This window comes from Bactrocera dorsalis, chromosome 1 (assembly GCF_023373825.1).
Source record: "Bactrocera dorsalis isolate Fly_Bdor chromosome 1, ASM2337382v1, whole genome shotgun sequence".
NCBI classification, from domain to species: Eukaryota; Metazoa; Arthropoda; class Insecta; order Diptera; family Tephritidae; genus Bactrocera; species Bactrocera dorsalis.
Window position 1 is genome coordinate 14,579,067 of NC_064303.1, and position 26,349 is coordinate 14,605,415.

Sequence of the window (26,349 nt, forward strand, 5' to 3'; positions counted from 1 at the left end):
AATGGAATTTTAATAAATAAGACTTTATGATTGATTTCTTAGCAATTTCAAGTTAATTTCATAAGTAGTTTGCACTTAATACTAAATAGTTAATTCAACGTTTTGCATTTGCGTAATCGAATTAAAGCATTACTAAATTTGCATTAAAAGCAAGCAACACACGCACACAAACTCAGCCAAACACACATCCACACCCACAACCGAGCACACACGAAAGTTCACGGCACAACGCAAAAAATAAAAGAAAAACCAAAAAAATATAACAAAAACATACCGAACTAGTTTTGAACATGTCAAATATACAAAGAAAACTGTTTTCTGTTTTTTTCAAATTTCAAATCAAATTTTCCCCCCTCACTCTCAGGCTGTAAACACAAATACACGTAACAGAAGTCTTGGTCGTTTAAGAAGGCAGCCGCCCCGTCATGGTATTGGTAAGTGCTCAAAACCACTAAAGAATTCATTATACTTGTTGCTTTTAACCTACAAACTTGTTACAAAAACTACGTTAATGCGACTATGCAAACTCAACTACTTAATTACATACTCGTTTTAAGTACTACTTACATAGTGTTAATCATAATTACCACATATAAATAATTACACCTTAGCAAGTCACTAAATTAGTTAAATAAACTTTTGCAAATCATAATAAAGAAAGTGTTTTATGAATTTTCGAACTTGTTCACACTTTTTTTTTCAATATTTAAATGAGTAATCACCAGTTATATATGTAATTACTAGTAATCAATACATAAATTCGTTTATATATAGAAGTTCAAACTTTTCACTTTCACTTGTTTAACTACAATATTACATAAGTACAAAAAAATTTAAAAAAATATATATGTATTTACTATAACAAATCTCTCATCTTCATCTCAAACGATATACCAATTACAACAAATCTCACACACACACCTCTACAACCACACAATACACCATATTTCCTCACCTATTTTCTATTTTGTAGCATTTTCCAATAATTTCCGTTTGCTCATTCGTTTATTTTTCCGACTTTTCTTTTGCCATTTTCTCATCTCGTGTGCTAGTTAGTAAAAATCCTTTACAAAAACAAAACAAAATAAAATTGTCGCTTATCGTCTATGAAATGCTGTGAGATTATGTGAATTAATTAGCAAAGTAGTTTCCCCTAACCTCTTTACTACATGTTGCATGTTGCAGCGAGCATCAAATTATTTTTAATTGTTTTACTACTGCTATGCATACATTCTAATTAAGAAATATGTAATATTATGCCAGTTTATGAAGTAGTGCTGGTTGCAACATGCCTATTTGTCGTGTAAGCCCTGTAAGCCCTTACTAATTGTTATTGTAAACGATATTTATGCGATTGAGGGAGTGATAATTCTATGGAAGCGGAAGTAATTGCAGGTAATGGATACAAAAACAAAAAATAATTCGAGTAATTGAAATTAAAAATAATTTAAACGGTTTTTTACAGTTATAAAAATTAAAAAAAATAGGTTAAGGGAAAATAAAGACAATAAATAATAATAAAAAGTAAAAACTTATGGAAAAAAATTAGTAAAAAAAAATAACGGTAAAAATTTTATTTTTGAAAATTAAAGATAAAACCCTAATTAAATTCTAATTTGAAAAAAAAATTAAAATAATAATTTATTAATGAAATAAAATTATGAAAAATGTTATAAAAAAATTAAATTTAATCGAAATTTAATAAAATTAAATACCAACTTAATTAAATGAAATTTATGAAAAAAATAATTAAATGGAAAAAAAACTTAGTAAAAAAAATAACGGTAAAAATTTTATATTTGAAAATTAAATTTAAAAAATCTAATTAAATTCTAATTTGAAAAAAAAAAATTAAAAACATAATTAATTAAATTAAATTATGAAAAAAGTTATAAAAAAATTAAATTTAATCGAAATTTAGTAACATTAAATACTAACTTAATTAAATTAAATTTAGGAAAAAAATAATTAAATTAAAAAAAAGTTAGTAAAAAAATAACGGTAAAAATTTTATATTTGAAAATTAAATTTAAAAAATCTAATTAAATTCTAATTTGAAAAAAAAATTAAAAACATAATTAATTAAATTAAATTAAATTATTAAAAAAGGTAAAAAAAAATTAAATTTAATCGAAATGTAATAACATTAAATACTAACTTAATTAAATGAAATTTAGGATAAAAAATAATTAAATTGAATAAAAATTGAGCCCAATCATACATAAATGAAAATTATGAAAAAAATAATAATTAAATAAAATCGGAAATTAATAAAATTAAATAATTTCAAAATCAAACCAAATTATGAAAATCAAAAATTAATTAATTACATTTTCATAAAAAAGTCAATATGAAAATATTTAAAATAAATCGAAATTGAATAAAATTAAATATTAAAATTATAAGTAATAAAAATATAATTAAATTTAATCAAAATTTGCATAGAAAAATGATAATTAATCTAAAAATAATAAAATTGATATATAATTAAATAGAATCGAAAACTAATAAAAATAAATACCTACTAAATCAGAACAAATTACGGAAATGAAAAATTAATTAATTATATTACACAATATTTGATTAAATTAAAATTATAACTAATAATTGGAACCAAAAGTCGTCCATATCAACAACATCCAACTCAGACTCAAAAATATCATTATTCATAATTCTTTAGTGTTCCCCATTGAATATAATATTATGGCACAGATCACACCCAAGAGTGATTTTTTTGCGAATGTGATAACTTTTCTTACATAATAAAGTACCCATTCAACGAAAAGCGACCTTCATCGCTGGACAAAATTTTCTTGTGAAAATCGATGGCCATCTCATTTTCGGTTCATTCACTGAACGTGCAAAGCGCTTAAGCACTTTTGTGGAAGGATTTTGGTTTTTGGGCTTATAAAATCCAACGTTTGCAAGAATTGAAGCCGAACAACTAGGATTCAATTCTTGAATTTTATAAGTCTAAAAACCAATATCCTTCCACAAAATCTTCCATAAAGTGCATGAACACAGCTCCAATGCCAACGATGACTGGTCGACTCAAACTGGCCTTCTTCGATAGTCTGCCCCACAACAACAATAGCGTCTATTGGGGATGCACATTATCCGCTTGAGTAAACGTGGTGTCAAACCGAAACAATGTTGCTCGAATACCGACTTTGCGGGGTAATTATGTCGAATATTGGACGCAAAACCATTATTTTGGTAATACTTTTTCACGATTTACAGCGTTGTTTCGAAGTAAGCCTGTTGATTATGAAATGATCAACCAAACTGAGTATAAATCAAGTAACAGCTGTCAAAAGATCAGCTTTGAAAGACGTATTCCCTAACTGAAAACCACACGTCTAAAAAACCCCGATACTTGAATTGAGTTAACTTAACTAAATTAATTTGTTAATTGAAAGAAAATTTAACTAAAAAAATGTATAAATTCACAACAGGTGTTAACAGAAAACAAAACTCCGAACACCATAAATTATCACTCCAAAATCACTTGGTATTTTACTTCAGTATACATTTGAGTGTTTGTATGAACGAGTGTTATTGATTACAAAATCTCGGTACGAGAGAAAAATAATAATCGTTTCAATTAGGTAAGATAATTTGCTAATTGACTAAATTAAAGAGTCGTCAGAAAGGATAGTAAGCTTCACGAGACAATAACAGATCAATTGAAAAGTCCCCGGCCTACCAAATAATAAAACATTTTTGTTTTTTTTCTTCAATTAATTTTTTTTATTTAGCATAATTCACTTCAATGGTGATGCACTGATCACAGCGATTCTCAAGTTTTCGATACCATTTTTGTACTGCGGTTAGTCCTTTGCTTCAAAATTAGTATCAGTTTCGGCAATCACCTTTTTATTGGAAGAAAATTTCTTCCCAGCGAGCATTCTTTTGGGATTTGAGAAAAGGAAATAGTCGCTGGTCGCCAGATCTGGAGAATAAAATGGATGCGAAAGCAATTCGAAGCCCAATTCGGCGATTTTTGCCATCTCTCTTTCACTGACTTGTGAAATGGAGAATGGTCTTGGTGAAACAGCACTTTATTTTTCTTCAATTGCTGGCGTTTTTCGGCGATTTCATCCATTAAATGGTCCAATAGCGCTATGTAATAGTCGTCCGTTGTCAATAAAAATTATTCTATGTCCATGCTAAAATACGACGCCATAACTTTGTCAGTCGACTGTTGCGTTTTTCCACGCTTTGGAGCGAGTTCATCGTGTGGAGTGCACTCAGATGACTGTCGATTGAACCTCGAACTGGAAAGATGAAGCCATGTTTCTTCCATTGTCAAATATCAATGCAAAAGCTCGAGTTTATCACGCTTAAACATCTCCAAACACTACTCCAAACCATTAACTAGTCATTGGGTTTGGTCAGAAGTGAGCTCTCACAGCATCCACTTGGCACAGCGCTTTTTCATACCCAAATATTTGTGAATGATATGATGTACACACTCAGTTGGTAGCTTTATAGTGCCTGCTATCTCGAGCAATTTCACTTGGAGGACATTCATAACTATTTTGTAAACTGTGTGGGTATTTTCGTCGGTAACAACCTTCTTTGGGAGTCCTCAGCATTCGCCGTCAATCACAGATCACAATTTTAAACAGTCTTCGGTGCTCATTTCACCACGTCTAAACTAAGCATAACAATTCTTGAGGATTAAATATCCTGGGGGAAACACCTCATGTAGCAAAGTTTTTGCTTGAACTGCATTTTTTCCCTTCGAAAAGCAATATTTTAACAACACGATTAAATCGCTTTTATCCATTGCTTCAGTAAAAATGATATAGGTTAGGTTAGGTTAATCTGGTAGGCCAATGAGCCACGTAAACTAATGATTGGTTAGCTGAGGCTATCCAACAATTATATTCTAGTAGCGCCATCTATGTGTCAATCTGGGGACTTTTCAATTGACTTGCTAGTTTAATGCGTGAAATTTTCCACGGCTATATTATAATAATCTACTATATTTGTCTGGAGAGAAACTATATTTGTCAATAATTTCTAAATTTTGTTGAAACTAAAACTGAGTGCATCAGTTACCGATTAAAGGTGTTTCTAGTTCGCGACTAATTAGTTGAATGCTTAAGTATACGCAAACACAAACAATTTCATATGTAAGTGAAGTAAAAATACCACGTATGTAACATAATTCCCACTTTGCATTTAATTGTAAAAACCGCTCGCTCGTCTCTAAGGTGTTAGCTGTTATGTAACTCGAACTAACTTTCCTACTAAACTAGTTTGCTAACTCTAACTAACGCTAGTTTTATGAAATTTTGTTTTAATTGAAAAAGTTTTAAATGAATTTCTTCTCTACATCTCATCACAATATAGTAACTCAGCACCGTTCGAATAGTCCAGCACAACACTCCAGTTCCGGTTCATCGCCGGTGATGTCAAATAGTAGTTCTAGTCCAGCGCCACCTTCCAGCAGTCCTAGTCCGCAGGAGAGCCCCAAGAATTGTAGTTACATTTACCGTGATTGATTGATATGTAATACCAAATCGATGCCATTAATTAAAACAACAACAACAACAGCAACAACAGCAGCAGTAGGAGCAGCAGTAAACGCCAGAGCAGCAATGCAGCAAGCAAACGCTACAACAAACACATACGCAACAACTAATAGCGCAACAACAAAACCAACACATGCAGCAGCCGCAACAACAACAAGCGCCGCCACGCGCAGCACATGCGGCAAAGTGGTGCACACCAACACGCTCGCCAAATCCGTGCCAGCCACACCCGTACAACCGAAATCACCAACCGCACACTTCATATCAACCTCACCCGAATGTGAGGGTGGCCGCGCAGCAGCAACAGCACGCGCCATGAGCGTCAACGGCAACGATGACGACGACGACCGCTACAACAATTGCAGCGAATATCTGCCACATTCCTATCCAAATTTCACATTCGATCTGTCCGAAGACGACTCCAACGACGACTACGATGACGAGCTGGAGTTGGACGATTCCTCGCTGGCGATGATCACACCGCCACCACCATATGTCGATACACCGTTGCAACAGTATGCGCGTGCGCACATACCACCACCGCCGCCGCATGTCACACGTACACGCCGCGCCGCCACTGCGCCACCGCCACCAACGCGCAAGAAACTCTTTCAGAATCGTGAGATCTTCAACATCAATACGACGCCTGCGACGACGATGACGCCGAGCAGCAGCAGCTTTGCCAGCGCCATAACGCCGACCAAGCTGAGCGCCGCAGCGGCCGCGATGTTTGCGGCGCCACAAATGGCACAATTGAACAAGAAGTGGACGCAGTTGCATCGTAAGCGGCGGCGGCGCAACAGCAGCTCCGGCGATTCGAAGGAGTTGGACAAATTGGTGTTGCAATCGGTGGATTGGGATGAGAATGATATCTATTGAGGTTGGCTTGGGCGTAAGGCGTAGGGGCAGGCATGCGATTTTGCTGCTTTTAGCGCGCTCTGCTTACATACATACACACATGTATGTGTATGTACACTTTCGGCGTTTCTTTACTTGGCTTAAACGTAGTCTCACATGCATACTTTTTCCATTCGAAATACATACATAGTATATACAAATACAACAAGCATATAATAAATAATAGTAATCTACATGCATACATATATATAGTATAATCATAATTTAAATGCATACATACAAACAAACTAAAAGAAAAAACAGCATAAGCAGATGAAGCAAAGTACATAGTAGCGTTAAGTGTACCAGTAGGCAACAATAACAGTAAAGTAAAATAAGCGCGGATGAGCGAGTAAGACCGCAAGCGTTAATCACTTAGTAAGCGTAGCTTAGACTTTGTATTCGGCAAAGTAAAGATTTTTTGAGAAATATTTAAGTAATATTAATAATATGAAATAAAACGAAAAAGACAAGTTGCATTATTTGTGTAAGCGCATACATACATACATACATGCATGCATGCCAACAAGCACACACAGCGACATTTTGAGTTATGTCTTCACGCACACACACAATTGCGCTGAACTAGTAACAGAACACCCACACTAAAGTTGCGCCACAAACTAAAGAAAACCAAGCGGTGTTCCAAACATGCCCTCACTAGTATTTTGTAATATTTTTTTTTGTACTGAAAAGTATTTTGTATTATTTTTTTGTACTGAAAAGTATTTTGTAATTTTTTTTTATACCGTTGAAATTTTTTTTTAATATATATATATTAATAATTAATGTATATTTTTTTCAAATTTATTTTAATTAAAATTTTTGTAAATTTATATTAATTAAAATTTTTGTAAATTTAGTTTTAAAACTTTAAAATTAGCATATTTAGTGTATATATAAAAAAAATAATACATAAACGCTTAGTATTACTCAAATAAGCAATTTTAGCTATAATTTTCGAATTCGAATTCGACTTGCAAATATTCGCATAAAACGTATAATATAATATATTTCACCCTATAACGGTTGTGAGTCGCTAGGGTAAATTATTTTTTGTTGTTTTTAGTTATTAATTATATATACAAAACCGATTTAAAAAAATATATTTTTTAGGAAATATCTGCTTATATTGAATTATGTATGCTAATTTAAAATTTATATAAAGTCAAAAGATAAAAAATAGTAAATAATATATAAATAATTTTTTCACAATCACAAAAAAATGTATTCAAAATTTTTAAAAATTTCGAGAATTGCGCATAGAGTTTTCAGCCCTACGCCCCAATAGAAGTTAAGGGAGGAAGTTTTAAATTTTACCTTTGAGAAGTTTCAATGCTGCCTTTAGGTGTCTAACCGAGTCCCTTCAAGAATGCTGTTCGAAATTGTATAAAAGTTCTACTGTAGCTTTATATCAAATAATAACAGTTTGTTCGGACTGCTTATAATCGCAGGGAGGTTCTTAAGTCTCAGCAATGTTAGGAATTCTCTCTTGAGAACGAAATCTCGAGATTGATCCCGAAAAACATAATATCAAATTTTCATTAAAGTCAATTTTTATAAATGAATTTCGGTATTCGCATAGCATTTTCCACCATTTCTAATCCCGAAATTTCGGGACTGATTCCGAAAACCATAATACAAAATTTTTCATTAAAGCAAATTTTTATAAATTAATTTCGGTATTTACATAGTAAATTGAAAGAGAGTGTAAGTAATTAGTAAAAAATACTAAACCTGAAAATCCCGAAATTTCGGGACCAATCCTACTACCAAGTTTTGCATTAAAACCAAATTTTTAAGAATCAATTTCAATATTTCATGACAATTTTCATAAATTCTTAAACCCGAAATTTCGGGATTGATGTCATAATACTAAATACTGTATAAAAAAACTTTTCTAAAGGAAATTTGGTATTTATATGCCAAATTTTAAATTATATGTTTTTAAAATAAGTAAAGGCGTCAACGTATTCAACTATTTGAGAAAAAAGCGCGAAATATAGTTTTCTATTTCTATACCGAAATATTGTAGTACTATAGATTAATATTCTCAAACGATGGCATACTCGACTCGATTGAAAAATGCTGTAAACAATAAATAAAAACGCTTAAGCTGAAAATCCCGAAAATTTCGGTATTAATCCCGAAAACTATAATATCAAAATTTTGTTCGAAAACAAATAAAACAAAGGAATTTCGGTACTTATATGGCAAATATTTTAAATTTTTTATTGCAAAATGATGATCATACTGATTACGAACAAATAGACGTCGCTAAACATAGTTTGCCACCACTTGGGAAAGAAAAAGCTCAGAAATACAATCCAATATTTCTATACACAATAATGTAGAATTTACAGATTTCAAATACACAATTGTTCCCGGACTCGAGTTGACTTCAAAATGTTGTAGGCAATTAATGACAATGCTTAAACTGAAAATCCCGAAATTTAGGGATCAATTCCGAAAAATAAAACATTTAGTTTTTTAAAATGCTGTAGGCGATCAGCGACAGTGCTTATCGAAAAATCCCGAAATTTCGGGATCAATCCCGAAAACTAAAACATTTAGATTTTTATTGAAAACAAGTTTACATTAAAGAAATTCGGCAGTGGCATGTTTAATATTCAATATTTTGGATAACTTCAAGAAACTTGCAAGTATTTCGCATGAATAAAGACTTGCTTGCTAGACAATGTATTAGTGTAGGAGTACTCAAAGTCGTGCAAAATTAAGAAAAACAATTAATAATTATTTCTATAAAATAATATAAAATATAAAATATGTAAAAAACATTTTTAATTATTTCGAACTTTCAGTTATATACAATATATTTTTTTAGTATTTATAAGTTCAAATGCTGTTATTTTGTATTTTAGTCTGCTTTTAGGCGCATTATAAGTTCAATGTGTAATAAGCGTATTAAATAATTGTAATTATAATTTTGTACCACCTTTTGTACATTTCGTCATTATAAGTACTATATAAAAAAGTAAGCATTATTTACACTAGTTTACAGCGCTTATTTTTTTTAGACATAATGATAGCTTTTTAAGTAATTTGCGCTTATACGCTTTTGTTTAACTTCCTCCTTTTAGAAGCTTTCGTAAGTAAAATTGTTCGAAAAAAATATTTAATTATTTTGTATTATGTTACACACGCTTATTTTATAGAATTATAATTTTTTAAATAAAATTTGTATTTGTAAACTAGTGCAATTTATAATTTTATTATTATTAGTTTATGTTTTAAGTAATACGAATGAAGTTAAGTATACCAAAAAATACGAAAACGAAGAAAATGTACACCGAAATAAATTAGTATGAATACAAATGCCAAAAAAAAAACTTTTTATTGTTTGTTTTTGCATTATTTTTGATTTTGAGTGGTTCATCAAGACATTCATTAAGACATTTTAGCTATTTTAGCTATTTTATTTATTTAATATTCTTTCAAACCGACATAAGCTTTTCTTTCATGCAAACGCTGTTGTAAGAAAAGCACATAAGGTAAAGCGCAATTATTTTTGATTTTTCATTAATTCAATTTAATTATTTTTATTACTTATTTAGTAATTTAAATATTTTATTTTACTGCATTACAATTCTTTTACTCTTTATTTTTTTATTTAATTTTTTGTTTTTATTTATTTCTTTTCCATTCCCCAAGTAAAGTAAATTAGCTGCGACGCATATTTTAATGCAACAACGCCTTTGGGCGACACACGAACACTGCCAATAATACACTATGACAACGCATAGAATTTCTAAATATTTTTATTTTTTTACTTAAATAGATATGGATTACTATAACGATTTATGTATGTACATATCACAGTTGACTTGCGAATTCAATGACTAACTGCAGCCACCAACACGCTCAGGATTTTGAAATTATTCACAAATACCAACACAATTTTGCAATAGATAGGTTTTGAAAATATTTTATATATTTAAATAGGGTCTTAAATAACTTTTTATATTTTTAAATTTTTTTACTATTTCATAAATTTTAGTTTTCCAATATTTTTAGTAAAATTTACTTTTTTTTATACCTTTAATATTTCAAAAATATTTTTTTAATATTTTTTATACTTTTAAATTTTATAAATATTTTAAATATTATATTGTTTCATAATTTTATAAATATATACATATATATTTTTTTATTTATAATTTGTATTGTAATTTGTATAATATTATGTTTACTAGTATTTTTATTTTTTTAATTTTATATTTTTTTTTGATTATATTATTTTTAATTAAAAAAACTTTTTTTATAAATATATTTAAATTAAATATTTTCTTTGCTAATATATATTTTTCAAATTCCTTATAATTTTTGATTATTTTTTAATAAATTAAAAATAATTTCTTAACTCTTTTTTTTTAATATTATAAAATCATTTTTTTATCTTATACATTTTTTTATATTTTTTAGTAATAGAACTAAATTTTTTTCCTATATTTCTTATCTAGTCATTAAATATTTTTGCTTTATATGATAATATTAATATTTTTTTTTTATTTGTTAAATTTTTAGTGTTTTTATAATGTATGGGATTGTTCACTAAGTAGTTTCGTTTCTTTAGCCCACGATTTTTTACTGTGTAACACATTTTATGAAATCATATATTTTCTATTTTGATACATTTTTTGGCACTAAAAGTCCGAAGGTGCCGAGACTGGGGAATATGGTATGTATGTTAGCATTTCCCATTCAAGCTGTAAAAGCTGTTGGCGAGTCATTACATTTGTATGAGGTCGCGCATTATTCTGTTGGAACTCCGCACCTTTTCTGTTGATGACTTCTGTTTGAGCACATCACTCAATTTGTCCATCTGATCAGAACACTTCGGAATTAATCGTGATATTTTCGGGCAAAAGCTTAAAATAAACTCTTACTTTGAACTCGCTTCAAACAGACAAGATACTATAACCATTTTTGTTGACTATCAGCCATCAAAGTGGTTTGACTGGTTCATGGTTTATATTCCATGATCTTTTACGCTCTATATCTTTGTAAACAATATACTCCTCGTCACTAAATTGCGATAAATAAAATAAAAAAAATGCAATGCAATTCAAATTTAATGGGAAATGTGTTTTATCATTCGTAAAAACATTGTTTGGCATTTATTTTTTAAAAATTATCTCCTTCAAATGTTGGTCGCGGCTTCGTCTCAGATGAACCATCCATCCGTTGAGTCCAATTTTCGATGACTTGTTGGAGTATTTCGACTGGTAACTGGCGAATGACACGCGTGATGCTTTGCTCCAAGGCATGAATCCAAGCGGGATTGTCCGCATAGATTTTAGACTTTACATATACCCACAGCCAAAAGCCGGCCTAAAAAAATGTATCTACTCACCGGAGTTTTCTTTCAATAAACCCATTAATTGATGCGATGTGCGGGAAGTTGCGCTGTCTTGTTGAAACCAAATATCGCCGAGATTACGAGCTTCAGCTTCAGGTATCAAATAGTTGGTTATCATAGCGCGACAATGGTCGCCATTGACGAATATGTTCTCAACGGCATAATTTTTGAAGAAATGTGGATTCCACTGGCTCACAAACCACATCAAACCGGTATTTTTCTGAATGAAATGGCAACTCTTGAACCTGTGAGCCAGCCATGAGCCCCATCGCTGAACAAAAGTTTGCTCGAAAATGTAGAATATTCTTGGAACTTCTCAAGAGTCCATAGAGCGAAGCGGATTCGCTTAAGAAGGTAAAGCGGCTTCAGTTATTGTACAAACTGTATTTTGTACGTTATCAATTTAAGATCTTGTCATAAATTGCGCCAAGTCGTTCCGTGCATCAGTCGGAGTTGCTTCGAATGGCGCCGAATTGACACTTTACGGCCTTCGAGTATCCTCTACGGCTGCTATATGTGCTTCACTGCGTGCTGGACGTGGTCTATTGCGTCGAGTATTTACCAAAAATGAATACTGGGTCTCAAGTTGGGTGATGGTGTTGCGAATAGTATGTTCAGTAGGCAATTATGTTGACAATAATTTGTGCGATGTGCGCGAAACATATTATTTACAAAACGTGAATTTTCGTAATAAAGTTGAAGGATTTGTAAGCGTTGTTCAGGCGTATGTCTTTCCATGATGAAATGCCAAACAATACTGAACTATACTACGTAATAACATGACAGCTTTAGACGACTCAGGCGAGATCTGTCAAAATGGGCTATCGAAAAAAAAACTTTTACTTGGATCACCCGTTTTTATACATTTCAACATTTTTTAAATATTTTTGCTTCAATGGTTTTTATATTGTTTCCATAATTTTTATATATGCTTTATTTTTCAACAATCTTTTATTATGTCATCAATCTTCATATTTTTTATATTTTGTTGGTATATTTTTAATTTTATTTTTATTTATGTATTTTTTAATTTCTTTTTGTATTTTTTTTATTTTTTATTTTTTTTTTGTATAGTTTTAAATGTTTTTATTTCAAGTAGTATAAAATTTTTGCTTTCCTTATAGATTGTTTTTAATATTTCTTTAAATCTCTTATCTGTTAAACTTTTTGACATTTTGTTTTGCTTTTTTTTTAATATTTTTTACCATTTTATTTTTTTGTATTTTTTTTACTATTAAAGGTTTTATGTTTCTTCTTGTTTTATTTTTTTTTTTAATTTTTTATTAAATTATTTATTTTTTGACATTTCTTTAAATATTTTGCATGCTTTTGTACACGTTTTTATTTAAAAGTTATGTAGGCATATGTAATTATTATTATTTTTTTTTAATATTTATTGTAATTCGTATATATTATATTATCAGTACCTTCATATTTTTTCAAGTTTTTCATACATTTCTTGATAACTATGTAGCTATGTATTGAGGTATTTCAGTTTGTTGGAATACCGCAAAACAATAGCAGTCTTACAAAATACAACAAAAGAAACAAAAACAGCAGCACTACAATAAAATAATATACACAATAAATAATATAAATATTTGCAAACATAAAATAAACCGAACTGTATGTATGTATGCCTGCCGTAAATACAGTAACTTCAACTTGAAAGCGCATTAAATTAAATTAAATAAATAAATTAGCCTAACTAGCATATACATATGGTACATACAAGTACATAGCAATGGAAGCAACAAATCATTACTTTTTAGAAGCAACTTTGAACTTTATGCAATTGCAAGTAAGAGCAACAACCAACAACAAAACAATTACGAGCCATGCGAACTAGCATTTTCTTATTACAAAACAATACATTAACAAAAACAAAAAGAAAGAATAAGCAAACAGAAGAAATGAAAGTGGAGCGAGAAGAACTATAACTACCTATTGGATTATTGCGATTATTTAATTTCGAGCGTTTTGTGCTGTGCAATATATGCGCAAACAACTTACTTACTTACTTACTTACTTATATATACATAGTGCATACCTACATATACATACTTATACACACAAACTGATGAATTAACGCATTAATGCTGATGATATACATACATATATACTAAATTAGTATGATTAAAGTGATAAGTAAGGCATAATTGAAAGTAATTAATAATTTATAATTAAAGAAAAATAAGCAAATGAAGAAAATGAAAAAAAAAAAAACAAAATATGCTTCAATATAGTAATTAGAGCTGAGTTAAAGTAGTTTAAAGCAAGTGAAAAACGAGAAACATAAATAAAAACACAAATGAAAACGCGAAAGTAATGAAAAGTAATGAAGATGTGGCAAACGTGCAAAAGGGAAAACCAAAATTTCTAATTCTCTTCCTCTTTTCAATATAAATGGCTGTAAGGTTTAGCCGTCACATGCATATTTGTACTACATACACATGTATATAGTATGTACTAGTTTTTCGGTTTTGTTTTTGCTTTTATTTTTGTAAATATATACAAACTCACTGTACTGTATGTATGTATTGAAGGGAATTTACTATTTAGCAAAGCATATTAATTTGTATAAGAAAAGCGTTGCGAAACTTTAGACACATATACATATGTACAACTTAAATACATATATATATATCTATATATATGCATATAAAATTATGACTTATGGACCGTAATACTCAATTTCCAAAATGATACTACAGATTTAAGTAGAAAAGTTAGAAATTTGCTGATTATACATACAAGCGTATATATGTAGTTGATGAATGCCAAACAAAGTCGTGCGACAGTGGGCAAGTGGTGCAGAAGAATTAATAAAAAACAAAAATAATATTTAATATACAACATAAACGCAAACGAAAATTAAAAGAAAACAAATTTAACGCATGCTTAATATAAATAGCGGAGAGTAAGTAGCGGAAGTGTACAGCATTTTTGTAGCATAGAATGGTTGGGACCATTGTAAAGCAATTCAAATTATAAAATTATACATACTTACAATTCTAGCATGAAAAAATTATAAAAAAACACTTCAGACACATAAAAAAACCTATTGATAAATGAAGAATTAAATATAAGCGCGTGGTTTAGTAGGCAGGGCATTGTGATGAAACTGTGTAAATATATAATTTCCACTTTACTTAACTACAGAAAGATTTACGATTAAAAATAACACAAAAGAAAAATTAAATTAGGCACGAAAGTAAGAAAAAAGCTTTGCTTTTAGAGCGGTTAGCTGTATGTAGTGAGAGGATGACATACAATTATGGGGAAAAAATATATTACAAAAAAAATAATTTATTTTAAAATATTTTTATTAAAAAAAAATAATTTATTTTGAAATATTTTTATTAAAAAATAGTTTTTTATTTAATTTATTTTTTTAATTAAAAAAAAAATTGTATATTTGGTATAATTTGCTAAATGTCTTCGATTCGGCATACTTCACAGAGTAATTAAACGAACAAGCAACTGGTATATTTGGTATAAATAGGTATCGAACAAACAACTGGTATAATTGCAAATAGGTCTGGAGCAAGTAACTGGTATAATTGAAATAGTCGTGTATCGAACAAAAACTGGTATAATTGGCATAAACATGTATCTAACAAGCAAATGATATAATTGCAGACAAGTATCGAACAAGTAACTTTTATAATTCATATATACAGATTTCGGAAAAAAATATTTGATAATACCTGCCATATGCAGCTAACGAAGCAGTGTATGGTATAATTTACATACGAAAAATGAACTGGTATAATTGGCATAAACAGATTTTAGAAAAAAAAGATATCTTATATTACCTGCCACATGCACGTATGGAACTAGTATAATTTACATATTTGTATTGTCTTGCAAAACTAAGTGGTATAATTGGCATAAGCAGGTATCGAACAAATAACAGGTATCCAACAAGTAACTGATATCAATCACATGGAGAGCCAAAGCAAATTGGTAACAAATAGAAAGCAGTCGTATTTGTATTCAGCGAATCGATATCGAGCAAACAACTGGTATAATAGCTATAGACAACTGCGGGTCAAAGACCTATTCTATATTCTTCAAATATGGAACAAGTAGCTGTCATAAATTAGATACGCAGGCATAAAGTTAATATGGATAAAATAACAAGAATTTATACCAATTAGACAACAGTGAAATAAGTAAACAAGAAGTATGAAGAATTGTGTACTTCCTTTAAGTGTAAAAAGACAAAGTGGAAACGAACTGCTATAATTGGCTCGGAGAGGTATTGAAAAAATAACTTTTGTAAATCAAAGAATAAAGTAGAAAGAGAAAATATAGCAAGTAGTTATACCAGTTGGAGAATAGTGAATAATAAGAATCGGTCAACATAGCAAGAGGCTATAGTACTTTGAGAGTAATTAATCACATAAAAGCTCATAAAGCAAATAGAGTAGAAGTAGCAAGCAGTTTTACCAATTGGAGAGGGGCGAAACACAACAACAAACCAAATCGAACAAATATCTCATATGTCGTAAAGCATATAAATAGACATAAATCAGAGCAGTTATACCAATTATAGAGTACTGAATAGCGTAATACTAAGTGCAGACTTAATCGAGAAGAGTTGCCACAACAACTGGTTATAGCACTTAGATAGTTGCGATGCGAACAAACAATTGCCATAAACGCAAATAATTCGTAGAACCAAATAGGGGCAGAATTGCAAGCAATATGGTGTCTGCAAACCATCTTTTAATTAATGCGAAAACATTCTTGCAGCTTGTAAATTTCGATCTTTTTAGAGAGCAAAGAAGTGGCGAATCGAAGACGGCTATGATACATTTTACATAATGTACGGTTATGCTTTATTTTCAATATACTTGAAATAATTAATTAAATTGTATAAAATTTTTAAATGCATAAAGCTTTGCACTGTTCGAGCCACTTTTCTCCACTATTGGAATGCAGAAAATTCTACTATTCCAAGAGCTTCCCATAAAGTGGTTGGAAATACTCATTATATTATGTCAGCGCTTAAAATTTGAAGATTCGTTAGAAAGCGTCCAGTTGAATACGAGGCTTTTCTATAGTCATCTCATTAAGTTTTCCACGAAAAGGTATAAAGATAATTGTGAGGATCTAATATCATATCGTCACCCTTCACTTTATGAGAGTTTTCGGAGAAGTAAACCAGTATAAACGAAAAGAGATAAAATTATATTTTCAATCCATATGAAGAAATAACAACGCTAGAAAAAAATTAAGGAAAACAAACCAAAGGAGGACTTTGACAGTAAATCAAACTTGCTAATGATTTTCAAACCCCATCAACCCCTCAGAGTTATAGAACTGGACGTTTGGTGGATAAAACTTAAAACAGAGGACAAAGCTTGTCATCAACAAAAATTGTATAAAACCTTTGTGGTATATAATATTAGCTTATTTCAGAGTACTTTATAACAGGAAGTATGCTTTTAGGCGCATTAACTGTAAAACGCCAAATCTTTGAAATGTTCGTTCAAATAATTTTTACTAATTTAATTTCTTTAACAAAATTAAGGAAGAATTAACTAAGAGGTTATGCTAACCGTACATATAACTTGCTTTAATTACTATTTCTGTTTTTGTTTATTTTTCATTTGCATTAAGTATCCCTACAACGAAAAAAGCCTACATACTTGCACATAAAAATATTTTTTCAACTTTATCTAAACATAATGGTTATCATAGCTACGCCAAATAGCGTTAGGAAAACTTTGGAGCTTATACTTAGAAAATTATTTTTTATTTTGGAAAATTTTTTTGTTTTATAATTAGATTTAAAAAAATTTATTTTAATTTGTTTAAAAAGAAAAAAATAGTTTCATAAATTAAAATTAAATTGAAATTTTTTTAATTAAATTTCATAAATTAAAATTTTTTTAATTAATTTTTATAAATTAAAAATTATTATTTTTTTAATTAAAGCTACATTTCATTAATAAAAACTTTTTAGATTAATTTTAAAATTAAAAATTATTTTTTTAAATTAAAATTAATTAAATTTTTAATTATAAAAACTTGTTTTAATTTAAAAAATTAATTTTAAGACGAGTATAATGAATCAAAATGCGGCAGTATTGTATAAAATAAAATTAAAATAGAAAACAGACGCAGCTATTGAAGCATAGTAAAACATAAAAGTGATCACAAATAAATACTTTACTATTTGTAATAAAAAAATTTTAAACGGAAAAAATTTATACAAATTACTACATACATACATATGTAAAATGCGAAAAACAAGCGTGATTAGGCAACAATTACAAAATTTGGGTTGACACGAAGAAATTTTATATGAAACACAACAACAACAAATACACAAAAAACACATGCTAACATACACACACACATGCAGTTTGTAAGTTTTATAAAAAAAGAAAATATTTTATATACCAATACTAAAGGGACTTCGCACACATACATACACACACAAAACATATACAAATAAGGATTATTATGGCATTTTATAGTATGTAGCGGCAAAGTTTTGTAAAAAAATATAATGAAAGCGCCAGTTAATATAAAACATGCATACAAAAATATAATTAAGGGAAAAAATTAAAAAAAAAATAATTGAAAAATTTGAATTAATAAAATTTAAATTTAAAAAAATTAATTAAAAGTTAAAAAAAGTTAATTAAATAAAATTATAATTAAAAAAATAATAATTGAAAAAATTGTAATTATAAAAAATTATAATTAAAAAAATTGTAATTAAAAAAGTTGTAATTAAAAAAAAAATATTACAAAAAATTATTAAAAAAATTATAATTTAAAAAATTTTAATTTAAAAAAATTATGATTAAAAAAATTTAATTTAAAACAAATTATATTAAAGGCATTTATTGACGCAGTGCATAAGTAGCCAATAGCAATTAGCATGCATGGAAGTACATACATATATTTCTAAATACTTTTGTAAAAAGGTAACAAACAATAATTTTGGATTGTAACATAGTATGAAAAAATAAAATAATTAAAAAAAACACAAATAAAAATATTAAACTTAGTAGTAGCGCACGTTCTTTTTATAACACTTTTACAAAACAAACAAAAAAACAACAAAAATAATAATTGCTATAATACTACACATAACAGTAAAAAAATTAAGCAAAATACACGAAGATGATAACGAAAGCGCAGAGAAAATAAAAAAATTAACGAAGCTGGTTACCAAAAATGCAAAGAAATTAAAAAAACTTAAAGAAGTTGATACCAAAAAAGGAAAAAAATATATAAAAAATTAACGAAGATGGTACCAAAAAAGGAAAACAATGAACGAAGATGGTATCAAAACGTATAAAAATTCCCTTGAAAGCAGCAAGATGGCGAAAAAAGCAAGAGGAAGCATATAATTTGTAAAAAATAATAATTTTCTCCAGCAAAAAAATAAAAATAATGCCATTAAACTCCAGTACACGAAAGCGTGTAAGCTACCATGACAACAACAACAACAAAAATTATAAAAAAAAATTATAATAAATAAAATAATAAACAGTAAAACGAATTTTACATACACACACAGTGAAAAAGTCCTTACAAAAAATAAAAATTCGCAATTGCATAAATATTCCAGCTAAAAGCGAGAAAGCGCGGCGCCGTAGTGAGCTTCAGTAGCACAAGCAAATATTTATGCAGTCAAAATATATAATTAAAATCATACATACACATACATGCTCAGCTAAATACAAATTGTAATGCGAAAATGTGCGAAAGTAGCGTTTGCAACAAAATGATTACAACAGAAAAGCTTCGCTCCTCATTTCAATTACTTTCAATTGCGCTAAAGCATTAGTTTGCGATTACAAAAACCGATATAAAAACAAAAATTATAGTCATAACTCTTCACTTAAACGAAAATTAAGTTGAATTAATGCGTTAAATAGTCACTTACTAGCAAATAGTTATGCGGACAGTGGGCGTAGGCGTGCAAAAAATGTGCCATAAAATTATGTGCGTGTAAAAGCTTTATTTTAAATGCTGTAAATTGTTTTATGAAGCAGACTTAGACTTGCTTGCAGTTCTTTAGTTGCATCTGCATGTAGTACATATACATATATTATATATATAAATTACAACAATAATTTCACTAATGTATATAGAGTAATAAGTTCTAAAAAAACTACCGAAAAGTATGAGTTTTTCAAGTGAAATGAAAATATTGCATTTCAAAGCGAATATTTTTTAATTTACAAGTTACTTGCACAACTGAAAAAATACACATGTTTTATTACAAATACATATGTACATATATACATATATTTTTATGAACTGGCAACATGTTGCGTGGATTTTACATATAATATGCATGATTTTTTAAATTTGAATTTAAATAAAACCAAAGAGTTTTCCTCATATGAAGTTAAAAATAATACAAAATAATAATTCAAAACTATTTTATTTAAAAAAATACTGGCATTTTAAAATTTTCAAAAATTAATTTTTCTAAAAATTTGTTTTAATAAGATTTTTTAAATTTAATTTTAAAAATATGTCATAAAAAAATTTAAAAATTATAAAATTAGAAAATAACGGCATTTTTAAATGTTCAGAAATTTATTTTTCTAAAAATTTGTTTTAAAAATTTTAAAAATATATTATAACAATAATTTTAAAAATATATTTTAACAAATATTTAAAAATTATTATGTTAAAAAATAGCGTTATTTTTAAATTTTCCAAAAATCATTTTTCTTATTATGGGCTTATGAAATTTTTTAAAAATATGTTATGAGTAAGATTTTAAATTTATTATATTTAATATTAATTATATTTTTTCAAAATTTTCTAAAAATATGTTATAAAAAAACTTATATTTAAATTTTATTACATAAAAAATAAATTTTAAATTTCCAAAAGTTAAGTTTTTTTTTTAATGGTTTAGAAATTTATCCAAAAAAAAAATATTATATGAAAAATTTTTTATTATGTTCTTTTAATACAATAAATTTTAACTTTAAATTTATAACCCCATAATAACAAAAAATCAATATTTGGCAAATTTAAAAATTATTTTTTTTAAATAATAAAATTTATATATAATTTTTTAAATATATTTTTTAAAAAATTTCGAAAAACTATAATACAAAATTTTCAAAAATTAATTATTTGGTATTAAAATTTTTTGAAATTGTTTTTAAATATATTTTTAAATTTTTTCAATTTCTAAAAATTTTAATTTAATAAAACTCTCTCTTTTTAAAAAATATTGAACAACTATGTTCTATATTTATAAATTACTCCCCTTATTGAGTAACAATATTTTTATCCCATTTCGAAACCCTAATGGATTCAAACGTTTTTGATCACCTAGTATACATATATGTATATTTGCTCCCATCAGCACCATCAATCATCCGCCTATGATCATCATGGGCGTTGCAATCGATTAAAATGCAGTTTGCTGAATACTTATGTCACTCTTTGGCAGCTATTGGCTTACGAACCGGGTGCACTAGGTAACTGAAACTATTTCATTTATATAGGCAGATAGTTGCAATTAAATTAGTAGCCTCAATCGCCCGCTTGAAATGAGTAGGCCTGTGGCAATCGGCAACAAATTAAAAAAAAAAATCCGATAAAGTCTAAAATACGTTTTTTCGTCAATCTGCTGACACGATGTGATCGCAATGAGGTCTTAGCCGCTTCGGATGATCTATCGGATTTCATGTACTTTCATTAGCAGTAGCAATCACAACCATAGCATTGTCATTGTCTACCAGTACATACTACTCTAAAATCTATAATAGCTCAATAACAGGAGGCCACGATCAAAAAATGTTACACTGCCTAAATAATACGCGCAATCATTGCTCAGAGCGTGATTTTTTAGCTTTTGCATTCAACCAATGAAAGCGAGAGACATAGTTAATTTTAACGAAGAAGAGAGTTTAAAAAATGATACAAACCAAACATAAGTTGGAAATTTTAAATTTTTCTGTCGAAATTTATGACTTCAATCAAAGCGTTTGCCAGTTTGAGGTTAGATTGAGTTTATTCGTGATAATAACGCTACTGAAAGATCTAATGAAATGCTAAAAAACTCCCGTAAACACCATATGAAGGCCAAGACGAGAACAAACTCTTCATTATAAAAACAAAGGCTAAAAAGCTTACCGAAAAAAAATATGACGGTTATGACGAGAGCAATACCTATAAAGCTACCTACCATTGTAAGCATATGCCCCTAAATAAAGGAAAATAATTAACAAAACTGGGAAGGAATTTGTTATGGTTATACATAATATAGAGAGGAATCATGATATTTATACATTTTAGATAACCTAAGTCTCGCTCTCAAATCAAATTGCTTCGCTTCCATAGAGCTGAGAACAGTTTAAAATGGTAAAGTGAAACCACTTCTCAATATAAATACAAGAACGAACAAGATGCCAGCTGCGAAAGCTCTTTCTCTTGAATTGCTCGAACATAGTACTCAATCAATCAAGTACATCAATCGAGTTTAGCTAAGTATGTAGCTGACGATTCTATTTACGGCACAATGTTCTCTTTTAATCCAGTTATCTAGCTGGATATTTCTAAAGCAATTTAAAGAGCTAATAGCTGATCCAAAGGGGTTTGTTCAAATGGACATATGTAGATTCCTCAGCGTCACTTCATTAATGCTGGTCTAATCTGTATTCCTTCTGAAACACCAATTTCATATAATTTTCTCTCAAAACTACGTTTCTAGTACCTATATCCAGAGTGTTTTGATCTGGTATACTCAGTACTTCTTCTGGAACACCTCAGTATCTTTATAAGTAAGTTTAGAACTCTGAAGCTACTTCATACCATTTAAACACAAAATTATGGTTCTACGAGTATCTGGTCTGATCTATACTCTTTCCGGAACAGGCTCATATCATTAGAATTCTGAAGCAATTCCATACCATTTCCAATCAAAATTATGGTCCTACCTATATACAGAGTGTTTCGAAATGAGCCCTATAGTAATTAACTATTTTTAACAAATTTAATAAATGACCTATATGAGAGACAAAATCTACTATTTTTTATGTTTGTTACAGACTTTTCTCTAAATAATTTTTGTATTTTAAATTTTTAATATTTTAAAATTATTTAAGCCAAAATAATATATTTTACCACAAATCACTTAAACACACTACCAAATCATTTTGTCATAAAAAAAGTTTCATTTGCTAATGAATTGGTTATTTACGGGTTAGTAACATGGAACATGTCACGAGGCAAATTGAAAGCTATGTAAGAAAACATGTATTTTTTCAATACAAAAATATTAACTAATCCATTATTTGTTTACAAATATTATATTAACGTATATAAAGTCCGAAAAGAGAAAAAAATCATAAAAAAATCATGTTAAAAGTAATCCGACATAATCCCTTCACATTTTGTTTATGCAAAATTCTATGCTTTCATGAGAAAAAAAAAACAAACATTGTGATTTGGTACAAATTTTTAAATAATTATGTAAGCAAACAATTAATATACTTAGAGGTTATGAATATTAGAGGACTTATTAAATGACATGAAATAAAATGAAAATGAAATCGAATGAAGAAAACAAGAAACAAAAAACACAAACCAAAAACCAAAATAACAAAAGCAACTCATTAACTATAACTAACTGTATATTGCATCTGAAAGAAAGCGAGGTGGAGGAATGTGGAAGGAATATGATGAAATCAAATCAAATTCTATTTGTATGATAATAAAATATTGTAGAACGCTATGCTAATGCATTAATTCGATTATTCAAGTAAGATTAGCTTTGAAATTTTATTCTAAACCTATACTCAAGCAAAAAACAAAAACAAAAACAAAGAAACAAATAAATTATTTAAGAAATAGTGAAAATGAAGAGATTATTACGAAATAGTAGGCATAAACACAGACACTAAATAGTTGTAGTACATATTTGAAGAGCAACAACACAGCATTGAAAAAATAATGAAATTAAATCAGCAGTCAAAGACGATTTGTGCATAATGTATATAGTGAGAATTTTGCTTTATAATTGAAAGAAAAACTAATTTACTAAATATTTTCAAAATACATTTATTTAATATTATATGTCTTGTACGTTTTTGCTGCCCCACAGTGTTAACCAAAAGTATGCAAACCCGTTTTCTTTACACTTTTTATTTTACTTCTATATCATTTTCATTAAAATTTAAGTTACGACTACAATAAAATATATCAAGAGTCCAATCAAATAAGCAACGCTTAGAAAACTATGTTCAGTTAGTCTAGGTATAGAGCTGTCAGTTATAACACTTGGGAAAATGCCTTAGGCATATGGCTGTCAGTTCTGACAGTTAGAGAAATGGTTGAAGGATAAACTTGTCAGTTAGAAAAAAAGGTTTAAGCATAAACTTGACAGTCCTGACAACTAGAAACAAAGCTTAGACATAAAGTTGGCAATTTTGACAGCTAGAAAAATGGCTTAAAGTAAGAGCTGTCAATTTTGATAAATAAAAACTGGTTTTACGTATAAAGTTGTGAGTTTTGATAGTTAAAAAAATTGCTTAGCTATAAGCTGTCAGTTGACACTTGGGAAAATGCTTCTGACATTTAGGAAAATGGCTTAAACCTACACTTGTCGGTTCTGACAGTAAGAAAAAAGGCTTGGACCTTAAGTTGGCAATTTGGACAGCTAGAAAAATGACTTAGGTGTAAATCATTCGACACTTTGACAGTTAAAATCTGGCTTTTAAGCATAAAGTTGTTAATTTTGACAATCCCAAAAATGGTTTAAGCATAAACTTGCCAGTCCTGACAGCTAGAGAAAAGTCTTAGTCCGTTTAAGCATAAATTTGTCAGTTCTGACAGTTCAAAAAAATTGCTTAATTCTAAAGTTGAAGCTTTCAAGACTTAGAAACATGGCTTAAGCACAAGGTAGTCATATATATGTATATCTAAACTAGAGCCCAATATGGTCCCAAATAGGTTTGTATATGACCGAGTTATTTACTATCCGGCGCCAAGTCAACTAAAGTCTTGCTCAAATTCCTCTCAAAACGATTCTACTCCAAAAAATTTATTTTTGTTTTATTTATAAATTTTTATTTTTATTATAAGTTCATAATAATTTTTAAAATACATTTTCTGTCATTTATGCCACAAATAACAGTAACAAAAACATACATTACTTTGCCTAGAAAAAATCGATTTTCCATTAAAATAATGTCACGCTCTCATCTCATCACTATCACTCCGTAGGTTCAACTAGTAAATACTTGCATACATACATACCTACATGCATATATACATACAAAAAGCATCTCATATACTATTACATACCATACATACCTAGTTATATACATACTAACAGCTATATAAGTGCATACTATATATAAAAAAAACGTTTTAACTCTCATAGAAAATTGGAATATTTTCCAAACCAAAAAAAAACACAAAAAACCAAAAAATAGAAAGAAAGCATTATAATATTGAATTATAAAAAGTAATGGTAATTAAATAAATAATGTTATTTAAAGTAATGAACTAAGAGATATTATTAGCAACTAAATTTTAAAGTTAATAGTATTATAAACAAACAAAACAAAAAAAAAACTTCTTTTTCATTACACGAAATATATATTCAAGTGCTTCTTACATAAAACATAAAAAAAAAACAAAAACAAAAAATAATACATAACAATTACAATTAAAGTAAAACTATATAATTAATAAAAAATATATATACATACATATATTACTTATAATGATAAACGATACTATTTAAAAACTAAGTCTAATTAGCGGTAATGATTAATTTATGAAAATTTATGCATTAAACAACAACAAAAAATACATAAAAAAGTAATTACACAGCCATAGAAAACACTACAAAACGAGTATTCAAAAAGTAATCGCTTTAGAGTTTTACATGCGTAAGATTTATTGAGAATTAAAAATTGAAATTGAAATAAAAACAAAATAAAAAACTTAAATACAACAAAAACGACACTTGTTTCCATGTTTTATGCATTGCGCAGTGGTTTGTTATATAGCGAAAAAATTAAAAAAAAAAATATTTAATTAAAAACATTAATTTAATCAAGAAAAATTAATTTAATTAAAAAAAAAAACAATTATTAAATTTATTTAATTATTAAATTAATAAAAATTAATAAAAAAAAATAATTATTAAATTTATTTAGTTATTAAATTTATTTTTTTTTTTATTACAATTTAGTTGTTGATCAACGAATGACACTTTTCAAATTTTTTTAAAAATTAAACAAAAAAATAATTAATTCAAAAATTAATTTAATTGAAAAAACAATAAACTATTTTTTCGTAGTTTTTTATTGAGTATTAATTAAAAAAATTAAAAGAAATAATAATTAAAAAAAAATTAATATATTAATTCAAAATAATAATTAAATTTTATATTAAGATAATTTGTTAATTATCGAAAGACGCTTTTAAATCTTTTTTCCCAATCTTATTGAATTGTAATTTCAAAAATTACAAACAAATTTATTAAAAAAAATTAATTTAATTAAAAAAAAA

At 28.1% G+C, this 26,349-nt stretch overlaps 1 protein-coding gene across 12 annotated transcripts in view; it reads left to right on the forward strand.

Moving 5' to 3' along the window:
- The window catches only part of LOC105228487 (semaphorin-1A), a 481,986-nt gene extending 476,451 nt beyond the window's left edge, over positions 1 to 5,535 (forward strand). For 10 of the 12 annotated variants that reach the window (XM_049455921.1, XM_049455900.1, XM_049455934.1 and 7 more), the window contains 2 exons: positions 365 to 434; positions 5,362 to 5,535. Coding sequence is in view for 1 of the 12 variants with exons in the window: in XM_049455929.1 (XP_049311886.1) it covers positions 5,362 to 5,364 (3 nt within the window). In the remaining 11 variants the exon portion in view is untranslated. The remainder of the gene's footprint in view (positions 1 to 364; positions 435 to 5,361) is intronic. The other 2 variants (XM_049455926.1, XM_049455929.1) reach the window with 1 other exon arrangement.
- Positions 5,536 to 26,349: the final 20,814 nt, after the last annotated feature.